A 27,301-nucleotide genomic window follows, 5' to 3' on the forward strand; every position below is an offset into this window, starting at 1 on the left:
GATAATAGCTGCCAGACTATGGGACATTGATTGCGTTTATGTGTGAGTCATCCAGTACGTGATTCTCTCAATGAAAACTCCTGAGGGACCATTCGGGAAATCCTGATATAGCATTATAATCCATATACTTATTTAATTTTAAGTCACCTAAAAAGGTGAATTCAATATCCTGATAGTACAGGAAAATCTTGGTAAGAACTAGGCCACCAAAAGAATAGAGAATAAAGTAACAGGAGAAAGTTTTTAGGGCAAACACACAACATAACTCTACAAATGCATGAATTAACATACTGTACGGAACATCACCATAATTAAATTTAGTATTTGGCAAAAACAATTTTTTGCCATTATTATTTTCATCTTTTATTTATGCAGACATTCCAATTAAGACAAATTTGCAGGCACCTCTCCCCACCCATTTAATGGGGATCAATCCCCACCTCCCTCGAACTCTGGAAATTTAATTTCCTAAAAATGCTCGAAAATGCAGGATCTACATTTTTCTCTTTTAATTAAGAATACATGCGTTTCAGGTCGTCTCCACTCCAATTTTTAGTAAGAAGATGGCCACAAAGGAGACAAATAGTACATGCGGCCCGACAGTGATTTTTTGTTGTGGCCCACGAGAATGTATTAAAAAGCGTACGTGTGTGGCCCGCCAAACATTTTTGACTAGAAGACAAATTGTTTTTTTATGGCCTGACACCGATCATCTGTAAAAAGTAATGTTAATATTTAGAATAAAATAGTATAAAGCAGTGCTTCAAAGTTTTTGGAGCACATTGTAAACATCAAAGTTTGGGTGCGGCCCTCAGTATTCAATCAAGCATTCACTTTGACCCTCCTCCAACAGATTTTTATGCCCCCATCCCCGGTCTATAGCCTGTGATTTTAGGTGCCAGTTTTTCTTACAATATAAGGGGGACACTTCTTTGGTCCCTTAAGGGTTTTAATGTATTTGTTTGGTTTTTTTTTAAATTATTTTTTTTCATTTTTAAAAATAAAATAGTAGATATTGTTTGTATTATCACAATCATGTTTTACTTTGAATATCAGTACACCAGCAATCAACCCAAGGGTGATATTTGGCTTCAGCAAAATAAATAATACACAAAAAAAAAAATCCCTCCCTCATCACTTTTCCAGCCTAGATAGTGTGATAAACTAGTAATATTTTTTATAGGGATTTATAACAAATTTTGGCATTGTTAATTAGGCCCCTAATTATAATAAGCATTATTATGGGTAAAGCAAATGCTTTGATTGCTTTGATACACTGGTTTGTCAAAAGTATATATCATGTACTTTTCAAAACATCTTGATTTGACATTGAACGGAAGGAAGTTTGAACTTGATAACATAAAAGTACAAAAAAATAGGTGAAATGGCAAAGTCAAAACTTTACCTTTGGTTGGTAGAAGCATGTTGTTTTTTCCCCAACAAATTACCTGATGATTGATGAATTGTATTGAGGTGTTGCTGTACTTGATAATCTGCCATAATTTACATCCTTTTCCAAAAAGTACACAGTAATGGCTGACTTAAAAACGTTTATGGCTGTCAAGGAAATGCAGTTTCACCACAACCTAGTTATACGTCTGTTTATACATGGAACAAGTTTTATGCAATGTTTATTTTGCCTGTGGCTATGGAAGTCATTGTTGAGTCAACATAAATATTTCAGGTTTAAAGTGATGATTTATTTATTTAGTCCTGAGTGCATAGAGACCATGTACTGTATTATGCGCTATATAAGTCTCCAACCATTACCATTACCATCTGAGCCAGCTACAGTAATTTGAGTCAGTTTATAAAGAATGGTTTAACTTGGTTTATTTTACTTGCAATAATCTATAATAGCTTTATATACAGTAGTTTCTCTGCCATAAGCCCACATCCCTTAAACATAATATTGGGTCATTTTTTTTTTTTTTTTGGGTGGGGAGGGGGGCGCGGTTTATAAGCTATTTGCATAGAGAAAGGTATTTGTAAAGATCAGCTAAGCTACTCATTCAGTTTATACCCTTGGCTTTGCCCGAAGAAAGGCTGATACAATTGCTGAGGCAGATATAGTGCAATCGCACCCCCTAAATTGTATAAAGAAAATAGTTGCATTGTATAGTTGATATGAATTACTGGTAAAACCTTTAAGGTAGAGAGTGCAATTTCCGGGCACCTAGAGAGTTTAATTCTCAAAATTTTCACACCTCAGCCCCAACCATGGTGCAGCTGAGGTATGTGAACCCTCACGCCCCGCCTATCGCCAAATCCTGTATCCGCCCTAGTATTGGGTATAAAAGTAGGAGGTGGATTCGTACCCCAGGTGGGATCTGAGGAACTACAGTAATAAAAATCTGTTATGTAGGCTGAAGATTATTATACCTTGTTTAGCAAACTTTATATTTGAAAGATTTTCTGGTGGATGGAAATCAAATTTATTTACAGCAGAATGGGTCTTAGAAAAGCAATTAGGCAGAGGAAAGAGAAAAAAATACTATTGATAGATTTAAAAAAAATTGAGTTCACTCCCTTCCTTCCAAATTCTATCGCATTATTCTATTTGTTTATCTGGGGAAGATATTTTATCCATGTGTGTTTTTCTCCACCCTAGTGTAAAAAGGGAGCTATGATATGCCCTGAGATATTTGCATTTTGGTGAAGAGAGCTTTAGGCCTACTATACTGTAATTCAAAAACACAGTTGTGTTATTGTTTGCTGCTACAACTGTGTAAGAAATAAACAACATCTTGACTATAATGAACAGCATCGCAGCTGTCAGTCTGTCACCAATGGTGATGGATCACCTGATGGATCACCTGACATGTGAACATCACATTATTCCTGACACATCACCCGACCTGATGGACCATGAGGTCAAGGTGATCTAGTACCATTTTACATAAGCATAAAATAACTCTGTAGTATGTTAAAGAACATCACCTTTGTACATAGAACTTTTCATATCTTGAGCTTAATTGTTCCATGGTGTTAACAAACAAGCATATCTACAAGGGGATTGGGTGTCAAGGTGTACCTCCCCTCCCACAAAAAAAAAGAAAAAGTTGTTTTGCCAATCATGTCCCTCACTGAAGATTTTCTAAGCAAAAATATAATAATCTTAGTAGATAAAAACCACCTCCTATTATCTTATTTTAAAATCATGGTGTTGCCCCCTTAACCTTATCCTGAGTTTTCCCTTAATCTTATCCCTCTCATAAAATGGTCTTGACCCTCCATATCCATAAACGTCCCTTGCTGGGGTCCCCTCTATTTAAAATTCCTGGATCTGCCATTGACTGCTAAATATAGAGTTAATAGAGTAATGGCTGTTAGATGGTGCGATCGCACCGTCCGCACTTCCCACCCCCTCTTACATCCGCCCCAAAATTTGATGACTTTAGAATACCGGTATTAATTTCTTCTACTTTGTGTCTTTCAGTGTATTCTTGGTAACTGTAGTCTGCTGTGTTCAGGCACTAAATGAATACTCACCTTATTGCACAGAAAGACTTTATGCCGGAAGTGGAGTTATCAAATCACCAGGATTCCCGGGAAAATATGAAAGTGATATGAAATGTTCGTGGTTAATTCACACGGATAACAGCAATCGTATTACTTTGGACTTTACGTCTTTTGATGTTGAAGCTGCAAGTGATTGTTAGTAAGTACTGCAGCATAGAGCTGTCTTTTTTTTTTCCTATGGTTTTTATACCATATTTATTCAAATAAATATGCTGCTATGAATAAACACCCCCTCAAATAAACACCTCCCTCAAATAAACACCCCATCTAGAGCTTCATTTGGAATAAACACCCCCCTGAATTAGAGTAAACAAATCTAATGAAAGCAATATCATTCTCAACACATTCTATTAAATGTTTTACTACAGTAGTATTACAATTTTTTAATCTGGTTTAGATCAATTAAATTTTTATAATCATGCAATAACACATTCTGATGGTAATTTTATATCAGACCTATTTATTTTAACTTACTTTTTTTATTTTATTTTTTATACATATTTTTTTATTTTAATGTTGTTGGTCATTTATTGTATTTACATATTTTATTTTATAGCATTGATTGATTCCATTGATTTGAAATATATATTTTTATATATTTTTTGTATTTTGTATTTTGTATCTAATGAAATAAAAGAATTATATTGGAAATCATAAACCACTATGTTCCATTGGATTTCCCTGAATCCCATAGGGATTATTAATTTGCAATGAACATACCCTTGGCAAGGCATCTTTGACCTCAGGCATATTAGTATATCTAATTGCTAACACTATTTCTATGCCAAGTGCTTGGCTCAACTTGTAATGCATTTGAAATGGCAATAGATAATGAATGTAGGTCTGAAACTTATTTTAATATTGAAATTGAACATTCAAATTTATTCATTAACCTCCAAATATTACAGGTAAGTAAATATAATTTAAAAAAATAAGAAACAGCCAAAATTCAATAAAAGGGACATCAAAATATACAATGATCAATTTTTTTTTTTAAATCAGTGAGAATTTATTTCAGTTTCATTAAAGTTGAATCAAATAAAAAGATTAATTAGCATTTAATAAATTCATGTTTTTGTTAATGAAAACATCACCTATTATATATTCAATACTATCACAAATTCCATGGTAAGAACAATCATTCAAATTTAGTCGATGCTTGAAACATAACTTACGTGCATTTATGGGACAATAGGGCTTATACAGTATTTTTAGGACAAGTGCAATATTCACGACTTTGTTTTGATTTGTCAGTTGTTAAGTTTGATTGAAAATACGGAAAAGACCATTCTCGGTGATGGGGTTAAGGTGTCTCTCTCAACCCAGAAATGATAAGTAGGCATCACGAAAATTTGTTTAGCTTAATGAAAAGCACAAAAAATTGTTGGTAGTATGTAATATCTATTAAACTCCTAAGACCAATACATATTTTTTTAAAAATATTATTATAATTTTTTGTTGATAATAGTTATGACTATGTGGAGGTATTTGATGGAAGCAGTAACAATGATCGATCTCTGGGTAAGTTCTGCGGTCCAGAAACACCGCGGGATTTAACAGCCAGCGGAAACATGCTGTTTGTGGAGTTTAAAACAGATAGTTCTGTTGAAAAGGGTGGATTTTCAGCAAATTTCAGTGAAGGTAAGTAACGTTGTATACTACAAGATTTAATAAATTTCACAGTGGTTACATGCAAGTTTTAACTATGAATTTGCTGTATCAGTGTGGGGGTGGGGTGTGGGTGGGTGGAATGGAGCTCTGGGAGGAGGGGGACTCCCATACAGTAGATGGAGCCAGAACATTTATGGCACCTCTAGATTACTGGAAATGGCACTCTCAGACCTAAATTTCAACATAATTTTCTTTTTTTTCCTTTTCTTTTAGAAATTAACTTGACAAAATTTGTTGGTTGGGGGCAGTGGGATGGCTATGTCCTAATTTCCCCTCCCCCCTTCCTTTAATCCACCACTGTGTATAAGCATGTGTTAAAAGATTTATGTTTATACTGCATTCTTAAATACTGTATAAGATTAATTATGTGGTTAATAACAATTTCTGGTAAACATTGAATCAGATTGAATTAAATAGTAATAAACAAAACCAAAATACTTGTAACTGATGTTAATAGTTTTGGAAGTATTGGAATTAAGTCAATGAATTAGGTGTTTGTTGTGACAGTTTACTGCACTATCAGCTTCAAGATCTTTCAACAATGTTCAATTTCCACCATGCTGCCTGTTAATTTTCAGTTGGTTGAAAGTAGCCATGATAGTCCAACAACAGAGGGAGCCATTTGGAATATAAAATTAAACCAAATCTACAAAATACCTATATACAGATAACTTTATTTTTATAAAAATACAGCGTACAATTATTAAAATTTTCTTCCTTATTGCGAATCCAGTTCAGTACAAAAATAAATATAAATATTAAATAGTACAAATCACAAAAACTCAATTCAAACTACGTGAAACACACTTACATCACACATTATCTGATTTCTTCTTATTAAATCTTGTAGTTAGGAAGTCAAAGTAATAATGGTATGGAATTGTGCTTGAGATAAGCCAAAGTGAAATAAGTTGCATTTAATTGTCATGCTCAGAGTTTTTGTTTGTTTTTTTTGTTTTTTTAATATTTCACATGAAGGCTCTTCACAAGCCTTAGCGTCGAGGGGCCTCCAAACATATTAAATACAATTTATCTGCAGCGTGGCAGTGTAAAAGTAAAAAAATATGAAATAAGAAATTTAAATAAAATATAATAATAATGATCAACAATATAAAAACAATATGTACAGTAAATATACTGTACAATACATAAATGCAAATCTTTTAAATTTTGTTAAAAAATGTTGAGCATAACTATAATGAAGATGTATTCTGTTCAAAAGTTAGCCATGGTGATCCAAATAAAAATAAATGACATCTTCATAGTTGTAGTAGCATATAGATTATATCTATACTGCCTACTTTTAAGAATGTCTCCAGGGACATTTGCAGTGCCTCTGACTGCATTTTGTCAGGCCCTCTGCATGCGATTCCAACACCTCTTAAATGAGAGCCTTTAATGCAACTGCTTTGACAAAATTAACTGTTATATTAGTCCAGTGGCTCTCAAACATTTTGACCGACATCCAGGCAATTTGCCATTACCTACTTCTCGGGACGTTAATATCAGATTCTCAAAATGAGTCACCAACTGGTGAAGAAAATTGAAGTAAAATTTTTAAATTACAATTAGGATATGTTCTCGTCACTATGGCAAATTTTAGAAGAATGTAAAATCATATTTATAAAAAAAAAACCCCTAAAGTGGCTCACGCCCCTCTAACTCATCTAGTAACCCAATTTTTAGTTGGGACACATAGTTTAAGAATTGTTGCATTAGTTATTTGGCATAAAGTGTTTGATTTATAAGAATGATATATATGTACTTTCCTGAATAAATAACAATAAAAATAAAACTCTTTTATTCTTTTAAGGTTGTTCATGGACCTTCAATGGACTAGAAGGTGATTTCCACTCCCCCAATTACCCTAACAATTACATGGACGGCATCCAATGTACGTATAAATTTAACGCGCCACCTGGAAAGCGAATCAAGATCTCTTTCACGGATTTCAAATTGGAGGGCAAAAGTCCAAACAGCCGGTGTGCTTATGACTACCTTGAAATCCTTGATGGCGAAAGTAGAGGTTTGTCTTATGTGTTTGTTTTTTACAGACAATTTCAGGTTTAAATAAAGCTGTATTGACAATAAGGACCTTTGCTGTACTTAGTGGAAATGTAATAATGAATAAATTATATTAATTTGAAATGTAAGGTAATTAGCAAAACACAATTTAATTTACATAATTCCAATTTACATCATGTAATTTTTTTGTTTTTCAATTTTTTCAATTCATCAGTTTTAATTAACATAAATAAATATGCATCCTAATAGGAGAATGCCATTTGAGGAATGTCGATGACTATTAATCATGAATATTAATTTCTTATATGGATGCTAATCTTCCAATGATTACATCTAATTTAATTTAGTGTTGAAGATGAGAAATTGGATGAATCATATATTTTGACTAGACAGATACTAGACACATGTTAAGTGTGGTTTATAAATCCCCAACAGATCCTATAGGCATCATCTGTTGTCCTTTAAAAGCTTATATCAAAATTATGATGATTGAAATGATTTGTCCCTGTTCTAAGGCTCAGTCTACACTATACAAGTCTATGTGACAAATAAGTTTGACATGCCTATATTTGGGTGTAGAGTTGAATAACTTAGTGGTTAAGAGGCTTCCCTTTTAATCCCAGGGTCCTGGGTTCAGTTCCTGTCACAGCAGGACTTTTTCTCACGACTAAAACCGATTCCACCCTCCCTTGGCCTCAAGAAGAGACATTGTTCCATCCTGTGAGTGGTGAGTGTATGGGCTGTTGGATTTGAGGGAAATTTAAAAAATTGTAATATCACATCATCGTACCTATATATGGTCACATCACTCACATTTGTCACATTTGATGGTGTGTAAAAAATTCAGATAAAATATTATTTGTCCAATATTGAAATAACAGTAAAGTGCATTTTCAGGTCATTAAAATTTTATAAAAAAAAAAACATTTGTTCCATTTATGTCTGTAACTTATCTTTTTTTTTTAGCTGTTTATTTTGGATTTGCTAAGTTAATTTAGTTATTAAAAAATTTAATTTATACAAACTCATTGCTTTACTTTAAATTTTGTTTCTGATTATCATCTCATTTATTTTTTTGTCATAATTACTTAATGTTATAGTCTAGTTAATTTGAATTTCTTGTTTCTTTTGAACGCACCATCATTCGATGTGTGCCACTTTAAAAAAGTGTATGTTTGAATACATTATTATTACTATAGAAATAACATATATTACAACGGCAAGTGAAATCCAAAAAAACAAAAACAACTCCAAACAGACAAAGCAATACACAAAATTAAGACATTATAAGTACATCAAAAGCTACTTACCCATATTAAAACAGCCATTAAATGTTTGAAAGAAGGAGAATTACTGGGTATAATAATAATCTTGTAAGATCACCCAGTGGGTGTTCATACAAAAGGCTGTGAGGTACATAAATACAATTGTATGAAACTTATTAAACTAAATTAAAAATAAAAATGCACATTGACAAAATCAATTGTATAATAACAACACCATAGAGAACTATTCCAGACAAATATAGTACAGTATTGTCATCTTGTTGTTTAACTTGTGCATAATTTGTATGTCAGGTTGTGAAGGCATAAATACCAACAATTTAGCCTTTCACAGAGTATTTCTTGAGTGAATGTGCCTAATATTCATTCTTCACAACGTATATGCAAAAATATAATATTCTGGTTATACATCACCTTACTATTAATGATAGCTTATTGAGTGGTATAATAATTTTGGAAAGTGGGGGATGTGACAGTTAGTCCACTCTTAAATCTTGACAGAGAACAAAGTACAATCATTTAAGGTAGGATTACAATTACTTTAATACCCTATTCAGACTACACTCTGTTGCGATCGGTTGCGATGTAATCGGTGGTAATCCAAAACTGATTACTCCCGATTGCAATCAACGAACGCATTCAGACCAACACAAACAAACTTTACATTCTAGGGCCTAGGCCTCCGGTGTCTAGGCCTATGTTGCCTGACCTCAGCCAAACAGTGCCTGTGGAATTCGTTGTGATTCGTTGCGATCAGATTCCGTAGTAATCGACAGTAATAAAGATTGTAGCACCCAATCACAATGGGTAACAATTGCGTTATCGATTACATATCGACTACTATTGGTGAGCTTTCACACACGATTTTACTTTGTGATTAGGTGCGATTGGGTGTCGCAATTGCTACAATCGATCGCAATGCGATGCTAGTCTGAATGGGGTATAATACTGTTTACCAAATAAAACTGAATATACTTCTGTTATGCTGATATCATTATTATCATTACAGACTCAGATTCGTTAGGAAGAAAATGCGGACGTGAACTTCCCCCGGATATACTGTCAACGACGAATAGACTCTTCATAAAATTGACGACTGACAATTCCGTTAACTATGGAGGATTTAACGGTCACTTTGAAGCTATCAGTATGTACAAATTCCAATTATTGTGATTTAAAACAAAATTAATAGTTGCTAGTGATTGGTAATATATATGGTACCATAAATGAAGGAGAATTTACTAATGATGCCTGATTTTTTAAAGAACTCTATTCCAAGTGTTTTATTCATATTTATAATATTTCTAGACTACCTTGCTTATCTAGGCACCAACACTAAAGTTTTCTGCCAAAAATAGTAATATTATGTGTATAAACAATGTGTAGAATATATTTATAACAATAATGGCTTCACCGAAGCTGACAGGAGTATGAATAAAACATGTTTTTAATAAATTAGTAAGTCAACAGACTGCTGCACTATTTCTGATTTATTTATGTTACTGCCTAATTCCTTATCACTTTATGTTTATTACAGTGTCAATTTCTTTCATTAAGTTAAAATTACATTACTTTATACCAATAGGAAAAAAGCAATGTAATGAAACTACATTACATTATTCCTTGTAAAATAATAGATATGCTTATTATTAATTTTTCATAATCCAATAAGATTTAGTTGCCTGTCAGTTGGAAGATGCTGTACAGTCACATTTTAGTAGGATTGTTGCTGAACCATCAACTGAAAATATATTGTTTTGCTAAATGTGACTCAATTACTGGTAATTTGCATATATGCTAATGTGGTGCGATTACTACTTTTTTATTGGCAGACGCCGGACCATCGCCTTGTGATACAAATAATGGCGGGTGTGAGCACAATTGTAGACCGTCTGGCGATAACCAGCCTGACTGTTTCTGTAGGGATGGTTTTGTTCTTGATATAGATGGAAAATCATGTAATGGTAAGTATTAAATTAAATATAGATAAAAATGAACATATATATATATTAAATAATCAAAATATGTAATATTTATAAAATGATTGGTTTATTATTTTCTTATTTTATTAATTTAAATTTTTTTAAAATTTATTTGTTTATTTTTTGCAAACGAAGTACATACATACAAAATATACTTCAAAAATAAACATGAAAACAGTAAAAACAATGAAGCCCATGGAACAAAAGGCAGCATCTATCATCTAGTCTAACAATGTACTTCCAGTTTGCATTCATTGCCCACCCATGAAATGCATTATCCATAATGCTCATGATAATCAAACTTTTTGTGGAGTTTTGTAGTCTTGAGAAGAACCCATATATAGATTACTAACAAACATGCATATTTTTGTTAAAAAAATGTTTTAAAAGTTGAATGTAACAGTGAGGAAAAACTATTTCTAACATAATGTCTTTTTCTTTGTATACCGGTACTTTATATTAAACTATGTGTTTTTTAAACTTGTGTTTAATTAAGTTCTTTTTTTTTTATTTAAGACCAAATGCCACAGTATACATAAAACAATAAATAGAATGAAAGGGCAAAAACACAGGCATAACCAAACAAACAAAATGCCATGCCTTTAAAAATATTATGCAAAGAGAAATTCTCCCCATCTGCAGCCCAACTTGGAGTCTGTTAGTAAAAAATCAGAAACAGCTTTAGCCTCCCTCTTTCTTTGTCCTTGTCTTCGTTTTCTTATTTAGTGTATTGTTTGCTGGATAAAAGGAATCAAATAAAAAATAAATAAAATATACATCTGTTACTTAAAGCCATAGAAGGACTTCGGCAAATATTCATAAAAAGATTGAACACCATTTCTCTGAAGCATCGTCATTATTCTACAAAAAGCACATGCTGCCACAAATATTCATCTCATATGTTTAAATTTCTTGTTTTCATTTAGATATTGACGAATGCCGACAATCTGAGCCATGTGAACAGATATGTAGGAATTACGAAGGAACGTACGGGTGTTTTTGTCTACCTGGGTATGTGATGAACCAAAACGGGCTATGTAAAGGTATGTGTATGGGTTTTGTTGGTGAAGCGATAGTGTCCATTGGTAGAGAAGTTTGGTGGTTTGATGAATGAGTTTGAGTGGACATTCATGTTGCATGATGCTTTTCAAGTTTTATTATTATTATTATTGTTATTAATATTATTATTATTATTATTATTATTATCATTATTATTATTATATACCATCATCATCACCAACACCATCACCACTACATGCATCAACATCATCACCACCATCACAACCACTATTATCACTACTATCATCACCACCATCATCACCACCATCAACATTACCACCACGATCATCACCAAAACCACCACCATCATCATCATCAACACCATCAGCACTACTTTCATCAACATCATCACCACCATCACAACCACTATTATCACTACCATGATCACCATTATGATCGGCACCACCATCATCACCATTATCATTACCACCATGATCATTACCACGATCATCACCACAACCACCATCATTACCAACACCATCATCACCATCACTAGAGAAACATGTATCTCGGCTCTCAAGATATTATAAAATTACACAGAAATACAATCTATGTATTATGAATGATATTCCAATGGTTCTATTTTTCCTGTAGATGTTAATGAATGCCAATCAGATAATGGCGGATGTGAAGAAGATTGCACCAATATACGTGGAAGTTTCAAGTGTAGTTGTTCAAGTCCTAACAAAGTCCTACAAGATGATAGATTAAGCTGTGCAGGTCAGTATTAAATATTATTCTTATAATTTATTATAAATTATTGTTGAAAAAATACCTGCAATTTGCCAATATACTTTGGTCTGATAAACTTGGCTATTTATTGATTAATAATTTGTTAATTTACATTTGTTTCTAAGGATGTGTGATTAATAATAATAATAATAATAATAATAAACAAACAGTGTTTTATAGAATAAATTCTCTAGAACACCAACTAACTGTGCATAACTTAATTCTCTAAAAAAAGTGGCAGTTCAGTTGTCTTTTGAAGGCATCAATGTTTCAGATTGTTAGGAACTAATTTTTCATACTCCATAATTAGCATTTATACTAGTAACATATGCTACTTTCTTATTATTATTCAGGTATATTTCATTCAACAATAAAAACAGAGGGCAGCATTCGCTGAAATCGGCATGTACATTAAAACACATTATAAAACAATCATTCAGCGAAACAACAAAACATTAAAATAGCTACATATATATAAAACAAAACAAACATAACATACAAAAGATATACACAATCTATTTAAAAAAAAATGTTTTTCTTATTGGTAGATACTGATAATTTGCATTCATGTAAATTATGTTATCATAATAAAGCTTCCTACTGGAAGATGAGTGATCATGATAATTTATATTTATGCTAATAATGTTGTAATACTTCTTTTTGATTGGTAGAAGCTGAGCCCTCACCTTGTGACATAGGCAATGGGGGATGTCAGCAATATTGTAGGCTGACCGTGGACAACCAAGCTGAGTGCTACTGTAGGGATGGCTTTAGGCTTCAAAATGATCAACAGTCATGTCATGGTAAGTTGTAAGAATAACAATATAATTTTACTATTTTATTATTATAATGCTTACTATATGATTGTTGTTTTCGTCGTACATAGTCGTAAAGAATTTATAAATATAATAAGAATCTTAATTATATAAATAATTAAATTGATATACACCAAAACTATAGAGACTTAAACAAAGAACAGTAAATCTATGAGATTTTCTGTCTGTCCACTAGTCCTGAACCCTATTAAGATTGATTATTGGTCAAGCTAACAGTTAGATAAAGTCCAGTATGTAAAGTCAAATTTTTTTTTTAATTTTTTTTTTTATTTCAACCATTTTTAAAGAGGGTAACCCTTCCAGTTTAGCCCAGTAGGTTAACTGATATTCAGGGGCACTCTTTAATAAAATCAAAGAACAGTACAAACAACATCATTACAACATAGTAACAATAATAACAATAATAATAATAATAATAATTCTGATGTATAAGTATATCAAGTGGCGGAAGAAAATAACTTCATTTTGTTAAAGAAATTACGTTTTGATTAGATTGCCATCATTATTGTCATGGCGTTTGTTCAGATATGGAATTTCTTGTACCATTGGCCATATTCGAGCATTATTTTCATTTGGAAACTCAATGGAAATTGACGCAAGAGTGTGTAAAGTGCGTTGATTTGCAAAAAGTTATCCACATGACTAAAACAAACAAGGTCAATTGGTCAGTTTAGCAACAACATTTGCGTTATATATTATACATTAAATTTAAGAAAATAATATAATATTTACCCACATAAAGTCAAAATATGATTGTAGGCTAATAGAATTCAAAAACTGCATGAAAACACATTTATTACAAAAACCCCATACTACCATAAGCCGAAGTAACCTTGATTATGCCATTATTATGCAAGCGTATATGTTATTTTTTTAGTATTTACCACTTTTCTATTCCTCTGGTTGTCTTCCTTAAGTAGGATTTTACCACTGTGCAGGTAGGCGTTGTTTAACGAAGAACAGCAAGTCGAATACGGCCATTGATACACTCTTTCTGATTGTTTCTAATATATGTATATTTTGTGTTGTTTTGATTAATTATAGATATTAATGAATGCCAGCAGGGTTTGAATCCATGTGGTCAACTCTGCTTCAACACTGAAGGGTCATTTATATGTTCATGTCAACTTGGATATAAATTAATGGAAAATGGGTTGCAGTGTAAAGGTGCGTATTTTAGTTCTGGAGGTTCCCTGGGTTTAGAATTTTCCATTAGGATGAAATAACTCCAGCAATTACCCTCTCTCCCATCTGACAAGCATGGACCTCCTGTCGTTCAACGTCACAATAAGGTCGTTTAACTAAAAGTATTACTTTGTCGATCCAAACAATGTGTGATAGCCATCTCTAATAGTGTGGTCTGAAAGAACAATTTTGGACCATCGCAACTAAAAACATAAAATGTCTTCCTCATTAAATTTGAATGTACAATATCTAAAGTATGTTTTATACATTTATTGCTTGTTTGATGGATTGATTTAAAGTAGATGTTAATAAGTTTCTGATTGGTCGTTGTAGATATTAATGAATGTCACATCAACAATGGCGGATGTGAAGAAGATTGTGTCAACATCAGAGGAAGTTATCGGTGTCACTGTTCAACTCATAACCGAGTCCTCAATGAGGATAAGCAAACCTGTCGAGGTGAGTAATTTTATGATGATTTCTGTACTCATTGTCTTGGTGGATAAGATGCTTGCTTTCAACTCCAAGTCCTAATCTCACTCTGTTCAGGGGCGGATCCAGAGAAGTCCAAAAGGGGAACCAAAGGGGGGCGCCGAAAGTGGGGCCGAACAAGATAACACCACACCAGGGTGACCGGGTGATTGCCCCGTGAAATTTTTGTTTTCTAGATGCCCGAAAATAACAACTGAGGCATTTTGGGCGATCAATTTTTTCTCTTTCTTTTTTTTTTTTTAGGACCCCCCCCCCAAATCCACTCCTGCTGCTCCCTGTGGTGGTGCCAGCAGAGGGACAGGGGGGCATTTGCATGTTTCTGGAGTCGCCCCCTCTGTGCTCCCTTAGCCTCACAAAGAGACTAATTAGTGTAATCATTAGTCCATCAAGTGGCATGACACTCACTGTTGGAAGCTAGTACTGTATTTTGTGTGAATATTTTAATGGATGACATGCGCAAGTTTCTTTTTGCGGAAAGGCTATCACTGCTAAGTCCTTCACATTCACATGAGAACTATTATTATGCAATATGTCTTCATTACATAGACAATGCTATGATGGAGTTTATTATCGGGGGATTCCACTGTCAACTTTACAGTTGCTAATTAAAAGGCAAATTTTCAATTTGTATTTTTTATTTTTGCTTTGGTGAGCAACTCATTTACATCATACCCGTAGATTTTGCTTGGGCGACACTGGTACTTGAATTGGATTTGAAGTACTGTAGGTTGTAGGCTTATATTAGAGATCAACTTATACGCGAGGAACCATAGTATTATTACTCCAAGATTATAATTACCTCCACCAAGGAGGTTACGTATTCACTGCTGTCTGTTAGCAAGATTGACACAAAAAACTAATGAATGGATTATCATGAAATTTATATGAATGATTCATAATAAAATCTGAATAAGACATCTTTGAATGTTTGAAATAAAGGGTTAAAGGACAATGTCATGAAAATTCATTTTTTGTTACGCTTAAGCATAAAAGAAAATAATAGAATCGCCCCTCGTATTCAGGCAGCACTCAAGAAAATAATGTGCTTAGATATGATGGACGATTCCATTATTATCTGAAGGTATGCTACGACACTAAAAAATTAATGTGCCTGAATATGACGGGCTATTTCATTATTTCATTAAGGGTATGCTGCAGTTTTGCCCATCATACAGGGCTGAAGTTTGCACTTTATGAAGTGACTACTCTAGTATAATTATAAATTTGTTCTTTGAGATAACTCATACTTGGCACTTGTTATTGAAAAAAAAAACATGTTTTCGCTGCCCGATACAAGTTTTTTTCAGAGCACGTGAATTTCCTTAAGACATTCCTAAAATAGTTTGTTGATGAAAATCATATTCAGGAAATGTATGCATAAGCTGCTTGCTTTGGCCAGCCAGAATTACACCCATATGTCATGTGGTGGTGTACAGGTTAATTTAATATACATTGATATACAAAAAAAACCTGCCATGAAATTGATAACCAAGGAACATCATATCCGCCATAAAATTTAATGTTTCCTTAATGTCTTCTTGTTGACTTGAGGTTGTTGACCTCTAGCTGATTTAAACAATTCGTTAGGCAAAAGTTGAACTTCTTGGCTTCAGTACGGAATATTTTAGGACAGCAACTTATATAATGGACAGGTCTTGACCACAAAGACCAATATTCATAATTGTAAAAGTTCAAAATGTAATAGTAAACTGTTCATTTGGGATTTGAACTGAAAGAAGATGGCAAAGGTTGCCAAGGTAATTTATCCAATTTATTTAAAACTAAACAGGAAATTATATAAAACATTGTAAATAGTGAATACAGACTTTCTGGAAAGTTGTTCAAGATGATTGGCTCATGTCCATTTTCAAGACTGTACTATAATTTAATGATAAATAATAAACAAACTAAACATAGTACATAAGATTATGGAACATATAAGATTACCCCTGAGTTTGAGAAGATTCATTTATGTCGGGTGTATAAGATGACCCCCCTTGTTTGCTCGTCGGTTTGCTGATCATAATGGTCTTGATACTGCATCTAGCTGGCTAAAAACAGAGCCAAATGTAGGGCCATTTTTTAGAATAACATTGTTTAATGGGTATATGGGTTCTTATTTCCCAATATTTATAATTGCATTTATTCATACTAACAGTTATGTAGCTTCATTTCTGTAGTAGTAAATTAGCTGTCGATCCGCACATAAGACAAATTTTTTTTTAAAATCAAAAGTGTGTATGTGTTGATGACCCCCTGTTTTTCAATCTTAAACTTATTTTTTTATTTCAATCTTAATTTACTCTTTTAAGCCTTGTCGTGAGAATATTATACAGAATGTATTTGATGTACATAGATTATCATTTGCCATTTTATGTAAATTTGTTTAGAAATTATCCTATTGGTTGAGTTGCATAAATATGATATGAATAGGACTGTTTACATAATGTAACTATTCTGATCTATTTATCCTGTATTTGTCATAACTTGTATTTTTCTTTTTGGTATGTAGATATTAATGAATGTTCACGAAAATCGTCACCATTTGATATCCATAGCAACCAGTGTAACCAGCTTTGTATTAACACACCTGGAAGTTATTATTGTGATTGTGAGAAAGGGTTTGAACTCAGTCCAAATGCTAGGGTTTGTAAAGGTAAGGCTGATAAATGTTTGCCCTAACACTTTATAATAATGATAAGAATAATAATAAAATCTTTCTTTTACAAAAGGTGGTATTCTTCCATGAGGACGTATCTTTTACATATCATAAGAACCTATAAAATGAACAACTAAACAAGAACTACTTACAAAAATACAAATGAAAGAAAAATAGAAAAACTTAAAACCGGAGATTCTACCAATAGTCTGTAATTAAAAGTTATGTTGAAATAATCTTTTTAAAAATTTTAAGAGTGGTACTATTTTTTGTGGTCTCATCAATATTGTTCCACAAGTCAGCACCACAATATGTCTAACTCTTTTTCTTATATCTCTTTTACACTTTCAATCAAACAATTTAACAATCCGAACATATTATGTAATTCCGATTCAGACTAAGATTAAATTTTATTTATTCAATATGGAAATACCAGTAAGTACATTTCGGGTTATTAAATTTTTATCAAAGAACAACATTTGTTCGATATAGATATACATTAACTATTGTATACTTTTAACATGTATGTGTTTAATTTTCCAGAAATTGATGAATGTGCTACTCAGCTACGCTTGACATGTGATCAGGATTGTGTGAACTTCCCTGGTGGTTACCGATGCCAGTGCTTTGATGGGTACAGCCAAGAAGAGGATGGTTGCCAGGATATCAATGAATGTGAGCCCAAACCTGAAGACTGCCACACATGCACAAATCTTCCTGGAAGGTCAGTATTAGGTTATAAGTCAATGATTAAATGGCTATACAGGTTTGCCTCCCTCTTAATTATTATAATGAGAGATTAAGGCTGCTAAAGACCATTGAAACAACAGCCCCAAAAGTGGTTTTTAATTGGTGGGAAACCTGTATTAAAATTGTTGGTAATCATAATTTTTAATGTACTGTTTTCATTTATAATATTTGAATCCAACAACAGATCCAACTATAGAATGAGTCTGTATGTTTCATTAGAAGGTGGGAGTGGAGTTATATCGATTTATTCTCTCGGTGGGTGGAAGATTCATTTGTATGTACACAAAATAAATGGGTGTAACAGCTTCACAACATGAAACTTTCTTTAGTACTTGAAAAATATTGTAAGCATTTTATTTTTATACCACCATGAATTCACTATACCCCCAGTAAAATGGTGAAACTTTCATTCGCATAGCGCCCTCAACTTATAGTGAAATTTCATTTCAGTTTTACTTGCCAATGCAATCCTGGCTTTGTACCTAATGAAAATCAGACAAGCTGCTTGGACATTAACGAATGTATGATAAATAACGGCGGGTGTCAACACGTTTGTGCAAACTCTCTCGGGGGACACAATTGTCGGTGCCGAGCAGGGTATCAAGGGACTGATCGCACCAATCGTGTTTGCGTTGACATCAACGAATGCCAGAATTCCGATGATGACAAAGGGCCGTGCAACCATCATTGTTTAAACAGTCGGGGTGAGTAGATAATTTATGATTGAATATCATAATCTGTCACGTGTAATTATGATAAAAACATCCATAACTATTTTTCCTATTATAATGTGGTAGATATTATTATAAAAATAACAGTTTATGTTACAGTATATTTTTTTAAATGTCATTATAAAGGATCCATTTAAAGTACATGTAAAGAATAGTTACATAACAGTATTCCATTTGATGTTTCTATAGGATCCTTTGAATGTATATGTGAGGAAGGATATTATCTAAATGATGATGGTGTAACATGTCTTGACATTGATGAATGTCTGGATGATAATGGAGACTGTTCACAGAAATGTATCAATACGCCAGGGTCATACTCATGCCAGTAAGTATGTTATAATTTCTTTGAAGCTAAAATTCATGTTATGATTTACAAATGGACACATAATCACAAGGGTTTCAAGTCTTCTGGAAAACACAAGAGTCTCACAGAAACTGGGAGGACCTCCTGCACTCCTGCAAGTGAAGAATCTGCCAGGAAATTAACAATATCCTACAAATTTATAATGTTGGCTTGTTTTACTACATTATTATCAATTGTCTCATGGAAGTCAGTGCCAATAGTTTTCACACATGCACAGCAAAATAAAATTGTATCTGTTAAGAAAGCTCATTTAATAACCACATTGCCCTGAGGGTCTTCGTCCAACTTGGGACACTAGAAATCAATATTGTTATTGCTAGATAAGATTATATACGTACTTAATTGAGTAAAAGTTGATTTACCATATATATAAAGTAGTGCATTTTCTAGTTTTTTTTTGTATAAGTGATCTCAAAATGCAGCATAATGAATATATTAAATAAATATTGTGATATTTAGTTGGATGTATTATATTCTTGTATTGTACAACTCTGGGAATTAACATCTGTATTACATTGTCCAATAATTTTAGGTGTTTTCCGGGTTATGAAGTAACTGAGGACAAAACAGAATGTATAGATATTAATGAATGCGCTACAAACAGGAATGGCTGCGATGTGTCCGAGAATGCATTTTGTATAAACACAGAGGGAAACTATACATGTGGTTGCCCATTGGGTTATGAGAACTTCCAGTGGCTGCATTGTCAAGGTAGGTTCAATCTGTATGATGAAATATATAGGAGGGCAACTATATTTGTGGTTGCCCATTGGGTTAGTGGCCCTACGAGTGATTGTCAAGGTAGGGTATTGTCTGTATGGTAAAGTATGTGGTTACCCATTGGGCTATGAGCCCTACCATTAGCTACATTATCAAGATATGTAGTACTCTGTATAACCAAGGAGGGCAAATGTACTTGTGTTGCCAAGTTGCCTATGAGCTTATTGGCTTGCCATTAAACAACGGATAATATTCAAGATTCTTTTGCATATTTTTAAATCACTTCTTTTTAAACAAACATCCTATTTGCAACATTTTCTTACGTCATATTTTCCAACTTGTACACTTCGTTCTTTCGATAAATTTCTTCTTCAAGCCCCTTCAAAAAAGAAAAAAGCTAAAAACATATGGACAACATTCTTTTTCTGTTCTAGCATCTTATCTTCAGAATCTTTTACCTCTTTCTGATCGACAAACTTTTTTGTTTTCAAAATCGCTTTAATTGGGTTAATTGTTCACTGCGCCTTTGATAATGTTTTTTGAATTGGTGCGTAAATTTCTGCATATTATTATGAGCCCTACCAGTAATTACATTGCCAATGTAGGGTGCTGTCTGTATGGTACAGTATATAGGAGGGCAAATTATACTTGTGGTTGTCTGTATGGGCCTTACCCGTTGCTTCACTGCCCAGGTGGTGGTGGTGATGGTTGTGGTGGTGATAACGGTTAAATGGCAATAGTACAGTATAATAGGAGGGCATTATTATACTTGTGGTTGTCCGTATGGGCCCTACCTGTTGCTGCACTACCCAGGTGGTGGTGGTGGGGATGGTGGTGGTGGTGATGATGGTGGCGGTAGTGATGGTGGTGGTGATGATGGTGGCGGTAGTGATGGTGGTGGTGGTGATGTTGGTGATGGAGATGAGAATAAATGACTGCAGATACAGTATTGAGACATTACATGTGGAGTATATTTTTTTCGCTTCAGATTTTGATGAGTGTAGCAATCCTCGTACACATAACTGTGAACAAATCTGCAACAATACAGTAGGAAGGTAAGCCCCTTTTATTATTGTTGTTTTATTGTCGTTACTACGTTACTATACATTCATTATCAAGCCATATTCAACATTGCTCTAATATTTCTCCATACATCACACATGAGGGGGTTATCTTTACGAGGCTTGTAAAGTTGAGTTCCAGAAGATCGAATTTAAAACTTTTGAATACCAAGGCAGGCATCCTACAAGTACAGACTAACTCATCATAATATCTGTCTCTTATACACATCTAGATGTGTATAAGAGACAGGGTGTAACATGTCTCGACATTGATTTATATCTGTTCTATAGGTCCAATACTTTTTAGGATGCTAAAACTTTATAAAAAGAATGTTGTCTTTCCAATGAAAATAGTGTTCCTTAAAAATGCTTTACACGCTCATCGTGCATGTTTTCAGACGCTGATACTGGTCATAATAAGATGGCATTACGGTGTCAAGTGCTCATACATGTAGAGATTAATTCTTTGTCCGAATTTGTGCTTAGGTGGTAGCCACTGTGTGTGCGCTGAACTGTTGAGATCTCTAGGTTCCCGGTTCGATTCCCATTGCTGCCTCTCCTTGTGTTTCAGCTAGAGGGCTGAAATACTAGTTACAATGGCGCACCGTCTTTCAGATGAGACATTTAAGTTGTTGGTCTTGTGTGCTTTATGGCCCATGTGTATGTTAAAGAATGCATTGCACTCTTCTGAAAAGAGTAGGGGATTGTCTCCCGGTGTACTGCCCAATCACCACCAGAAGGAACCCACTGGAAATAAGTCTTCTTCTAGACTTTCGTGGGCTATCCTTGGTGTTTACACCGAATAAATCCAATCCAATCCAACTGTAATTACCGTAGGACTGATTATTTAGGTGGGAAAGTGCTGTGAGAGGTGGTCAGCACATTTTTGCAGTTTGGTTCCTTGTGCTCCGATTTGGATATGCTACTTGTAATGTTGCAAACATTATCTGTCTTCCAGATATTGATGAATGCCAGCAAGACATCTGCGACCATAATGAGCTGTGTTTGAACACCGCCGGTAGCTTCACTTGTTTCTGCCGTAGTGGCTACTTTCTCATGAGTGATCGCTTATCATGTTCGGATATAAACGAGTGTGCTGATAACAATGGCGGTTGTGAGCATAAGTGTATTAATGATAAAGGAGGGTATGTAAATATATCATACTTTAGATTTTGTATATTTGCACTTTTTATTGTATCAACCTATTATACAGTAATGTCAGTGATGATAATGGAGGGTATATAAATAGATTATGCTTAGACCTTGTATAGTTGTGCTTTATTATTAGTGATTAGGATGATATGTAAAATTAATATTAATATAAACATAATATATGTTTATTAAATCAACAATCATTTTTGTAACAAAAAGGTTGGAAAAAAAAGAGCATACCCAGTCAGTAACAATAAACTCTACATGAATATCAGTGTCCAGGGGCGGATCCAGCAATGTCCAAAAGTGGGGCTGATTGAGATAACCCCACCCTAGGAGGTCTGGGGGAATTGTCCCCACGAAATTTTTGTTTTCTAGCCACCTGAAAAATACCTCTGAGACATTGTGGGCGATCAATTTGTTCTTTTTCTTTCTTTTTTTTACCCCCCTGTTTTTGTACTTCCCAAAGGTGGACCCCCCCCCATTAAATCATCCAGTGGCGTCTGCATCTGAACATTAAACTGGCAGAAAAGTTGATGTGAATACAACATCTTGAAAATGTGCTAATATATTTGTTGTTATTTAAATTCTTCTTGTTCCTAACCGTATCCATCATGTTGTATATAATTTTGGTTGAGTTGTGTGGCTGAACAGTTGGGACACCACTAAATACAGCTTTAGCATCTTCGCTAGTTCAAGCCAATACTTGCCCAGGGTTCAGTTGGTAGAACCAGTTCTTCTCAGATAAGTACTTAAAATGAGGGTGCAGAGTGCACAACTGGATCATGAGCACTTATAAACAACCCGTTGCAACTTTCGGAAGAGTACTTACCCAGATGCTATGGTTCATTTCAGCCCCTGTCGTTGTGGAAACTATAAGCCCCTCTTTATGGCTACTAAGTAGTCAACAGATCATGCACATACACAATTCAATACAATGAAGCTCCTAGTTATGAATTATTCTCCTACCTTTACTTTTAAATTGAGTTTTGTTCACACAATTACCATATATTTATTAGTAAACTAGACAGTGCTTTATTTAATATTGTATTGTTTCCATTAAACAGCCATAGGTGTGAATGCTTCACTGGATTTGAACTTGAGGGGGATGGTAAAGGTTGTAGAGGTATGATTAAGATTCTATATTTTTTATGTCACCATCATTTTGCTCAAGCCCAAAAATTAATTGCCAGAGTCTCATGTTACATAGCCAGAGTTTTCTAAACCCCTATTCTCAGTCAGACCCCCAAGCCAGTACTTGACACACTCATTTTTCATTTTAGCTTGAAGTACAACATTCACAATTATCTGTAAAAATACACAAAGTTCACAAAAGCTTTTTTCAGATTAGCTTTAATTCATATTTATTCTCAAGGTTTTTATTGATGCTAAGCCAGTAGTTCTTACAGTGAATAAAAAGTTATTTTTAATCAGTTGATTCTGAGCTAATTTTTTTTTCTGATTTGTTTATTATACTCATATGTTTATCAAAGCTTGTTTCAGATAAGTTTATTCTACTAATAATTCTCAAAGCTTGTTTTTGATTGGTTTATTCTAATCAGATTTTTCTCAAAAGTTGTTTCTGATTAGTTGACGTTTCTCCACAGATACCAATGAGTGTTTAATTGGAGCTGCCTGCTGCAATCAGATGGATAACTGTGTGAATCTTGAGGGTGGATACACATGTAGCTGTAGCCATGGTTACTACATCTCAGCTGATAACTGCACTTGTGTAGGTAAGTGAGGGCAGCAGATTCTCAATTACTTTAATAATTGAATATTTTAATACTTTTGTTACCTTTATTTACTACGGCAACTCTCCGTGGATGATATGATATGATGCATAATCCCCATGGAGTTTTTATTTCGTCTTCTGGTTTATCAATTCTTTTTATGAAATTTCCATCTCTACTAAATAACTGTAGTTTTTGGTTACTTGATATAATGATGTTGTCATCCTTATCAACTACTACTCCACGTGGATTCCTGAGCATATCATTTTCATAACCTGCTTTCACAAGGACTTTCATGAACCTTCCCTCATTATCAAATAGTTGCAATCTGCTGTTATTATATTCTAATACAAGAAGGTCTCTTTGATTTGTAAAGGTAACATCAATAATGCCATACAATTCACCTCCTTGGTTGGCTAATGGTTCTATCTTCCTGATCATACAGCCACAATAAATTTCAAATATGAACACATTGTCTGGACCAAAGAGACCATCAATATCTGATACATACACAACTTTTGATGACTCATCCACATGGATACCTGTTGGCTCTTGCAATACTTGCTGACCAATTGATTTGATCACCATTCCATTCATATTGCATACCTTGACGCATTTATCACCGCAATCACTGAACACTATGTTACCATTCTTCATTTTGTACATTCTGTTAACTTTCACACATTGTGGCAGTGTAATCTTACCAATATATTCTCCTGATTGCTTGTACTTGAGTATTTCATTTGTCAAACATGAAACCAGCAAGCAGTCATCTTCAGACTTAACTAGATCTCTAATATTTATATGGTTTATTTGAATGGTATTTACTAATCTTTTTTGTACTTTAATTATCATTGGTGATTGCTTGATTGATGTACCATCAGCACTCACATCTAGTTTACAAACAACTGGATTTGTACATTTTCCTGTCACAAAATAATCTCCATTGTTATCTTTATGAATTTGAGTAATGATGGTTTTTCCTGTAGGCTGTGTCCATGTTGCCTTCAGTTGATTGGCATGTATTTCACATTCATCTGTTTTGATTATTTTGACAACAATTGTTTGATCTTCGGTTACAAATTCCTCTTCCTTTAATAAAATAAGACAATTTGCTGCCTTCATTTCTTTTACATATCCAATGCTATAGTCTTGCAATGTAGCAATATTCTTTTTGAAAAACTTAATTTTTCCATTGTCATCTGGCACTGTTTTTGGTAATTCATTGATTCTGTCCTTCAGTGCTGTAATTACTCTTTCACTTGACTGCATTGCTGTTGCTTCATCACTTTTCAATAACTGATTAAGAAAAGACAGTTTTGTATTTATGTCAGATATTGCTGTTTTCAATTCATCCATTTGTACATCATTTTCCTTCATTTTCTTTGTGTAGATTGTTTCTACTTTATTTTTCAGTTTATCTCCATTCTCACTGATTATTTTAACAATTTCTTTTACATGATTATCAATATCTCTCAAACTTGTTTCTTTACTTTGTTTTAATTTTATAGAATTCTGAATAACAGCTTTCAGGCTATCTTGTAATTTTTTTTCGTACCCAGAGGCATCTTTCTCCAAAGTTGCAAAAGTGTTTTTAAATGTTTTGAATGCTTCTGAAATGCTGATTGGTTTGTGTTTTCCTTCCCATTCCTTGTGGTTCATAATTGTACAATTAACACAGATTGGAATTGTACAATTTACACAGTAAAATTCAAAGGGTTTATTGTGAAGCAAACACTGTGGTGGATGTAAGGAAGCTTTCTGTATGGGGCTCATTGATTGCATATACTCCACTGAATGAAGCTTGTGATTTTCAAAGAGTCGAAAATCTTTATGATGGTCAATACAAGTAGAGCACAAGTACTGTCTGCAATCCTGGCAGTAATATAATGCTGCTTCTCCTTTTTTGCAAGCACATTCCATCCCATCTTTTTCTGAAAATTGTTGAATAGTTTCTAATAAGTTATTCAGAAAAGTATTTGGTGGAAGCTTCTGAAGCCCACCCTCTGGTATGGGATGTGATTTTGAGCAGGTTGGGCAAATCAGCTTACCCTTCGCCTTAACCCAATCTTGCAGACATGCCAAACAGAAACTATGGAGGCAACTGAGAGATTTAGGATTTTGAAGTCTCTTGAAGCATATGGTACACTCTAGGACCTTCTCATCAACATTTTCCAGAAACTGATTCAGCTCACTGGTAGCCATTGAATTGATCCTGTGAATTATAGACAATTTTTAAAGATAGTTTTGGGGAAGAGGCTAGGGGTTGATATACAAAGTGGATGATGATAGTAGTGTAGTAGTAATGATGTAATACAAAGTGCCTACGCTTGCGACTAGATGTAGTGCATTAAGAAAGCAGGAGTTATTTTTAAGGTTAAGGTAAAGGCAAGTCGACCAATCAGCATGTTTTGATTTCTACCACTATTTACTATTAGTAGAGTGGCTAAGGTTGAATTTCAGGTAGAATTGTGCACTTCTGGAAGAAAGCTAGAAACTTCCCACAGTGATACTGTCAACAAAACTGAATATATGATTATAGGTACTCATCAAAAATTAGCAAAAATAAATTACTCAAATCTAAATATAAACATCAATGGTATAAACATAAAGAGAGTTGATCACTGTAAACACCTAGGGGTAATCATAGATAAAAATCTAACTTGGAATAAACAAATTGATAATGTAATAAACAAAGTTCTTCCTGGATTATACTACCTTAGGAAAAGTAATTATATCTTGCCCCCAAACATACAGTCAATGCTGTACAAGTCAATAATTGCACCACATTTTAATTATTGCAATATTGTGTGGGGACGATGCAATCAAACTTTACAAAATAAAATTCAAATATTACAAAATAGGGCTGCTAAAATTATTACAAAGGTCGCAAGATATGATTCAAGTTCAGAAGCACTCACTAACTTAAACTGGAATAATTTAAACACCAAACTGTATCAATATAAAGCTATAACCATGTTTAAAATAATGAATTCTCAAATGCCAACTTATTTAAAAAACAAATTTCAAGAGCGCAATACAACATACATGACCAGGTCTAAGGACATACTTAAGGTACCCAAACCAAGCACAGAATGTAAGAAAAGAGGTTTTTCCTATCAGGGAGCCATTGTCTGGAATAACCTAAACCTCAATATGAGAATGGCCTCAAATGTTCAAACTTTTAAAAAACTATTAACAAATAATTAAAAGTACTTGCATAAGATAATACAGTAATAGTTTTATTTTGGTTTCTTTTACTTCTTTATTTCTGTTTGTCTTGTAAATGTTTTTGTAATTTAAATTTTGTTATTATGTACTTCAGAAACGGCCTTGTGAAA

At 33.6% G+C, this 27,301-nt stretch overlaps 2 protein-coding genes across 2 annotated transcripts in view; one reads left to right on the top strand and one right to left on the bottom strand.

The window, feature by feature from the left end:
* Window positions 1-27,301, top strand: part of LOC117111122 (fibrillin-2-like) — a 48,402-nt gene that overhangs the window by 14,755 nt on the left and 6,346 nt on the right. The window contains exons 2-21 of the mRNA XM_033253996.1: window positions 3,440-3,661; window positions 4,991-5,163; window positions 7,007-7,219; window positions 9,511-9,648; window positions 10,334-10,465; window positions 11,410-11,526; window positions 12,137-12,262; window positions 12,946-13,077; window positions 14,155-14,277; window positions 14,629-14,754; window positions 16,494-16,544; window positions 17,300-17,443; window positions 17,990-18,170; window positions 18,647-18,900; window positions 19,117-19,255; window positions 19,827-20,005; window positions 21,003-21,069; window positions 21,921-22,220; window positions 23,295-23,353; window positions 23,835-23,963. Of these exons, the coding sequence (XP_033109887.1) occupies window positions 3,440-3,661; window positions 4,991-5,163; window positions 7,007-7,219; window positions 9,511-9,648; window positions 10,334-10,465; window positions 11,410-11,526; window positions 12,137-12,262; window positions 12,946-13,077; window positions 14,155-14,277; window positions 14,629-14,754; window positions 16,494-16,544; window positions 17,300-17,443; window positions 17,990-18,170; window positions 18,647-18,900; window positions 19,117-19,255; window positions 19,827-20,005; window positions 21,003-21,069; window positions 21,921-22,220; window positions 23,295-23,353; window positions 23,835-23,963 (3,005 nt within the window). The remainder of the gene's footprint in view (window positions 1-3,439; window positions 3,662-4,990; window positions 5,164-7,006; window positions 7,220-9,510; window positions 9,649-10,333; window positions 10,466-11,409; window positions 11,527-12,136; window positions 12,263-12,945; window positions 13,078-14,154; window positions 14,278-14,628; window positions 14,755-16,493; window positions 16,545-17,299; window positions 17,444-17,989; window positions 18,171-18,646; window positions 18,901-19,116; window positions 19,256-19,826; window positions 20,006-21,002; window positions 21,070-21,920; window positions 22,221-23,294; window positions 23,354-23,834; window positions 23,964-27,301) is intronic.
* Window positions 23,975-27,301, bottom strand: part of LOC117110684 (E3 ubiquitin-protein ligase TRIM71-like) — a 6,033-nt gene continuing 2,706 nt past the window's right edge. Inside the window, exon 2 of the mRNA XM_033253448.1 lies at window positions 23,975-26,175. Coding sequence (XP_033109339.1) covers window positions 23,994-26,165 — 2,172 coding nt within the window. The 5' untranslated portion in view covers window positions 26,166-26,175 and the 3' untranslated portion in view covers window positions 23,975-23,993. The remainder of the gene's footprint in view (window positions 26,176-27,301) is intronic.

Source organism: Anneissia japonica, unplaced genomic scaffold (genome assembly GCF_011630105.1).
Source record: "Anneissia japonica isolate Jap-2015-1 unplaced genomic scaffold, ASM1163010v1 scaffold1511_len2985839_cov193, whole genome shotgun sequence".
Lineage (NCBI taxonomy): Eukaryota > Metazoa > Echinodermata > Crinoidea > Comatulida > Comatulidae > Anneissia > Anneissia japonica.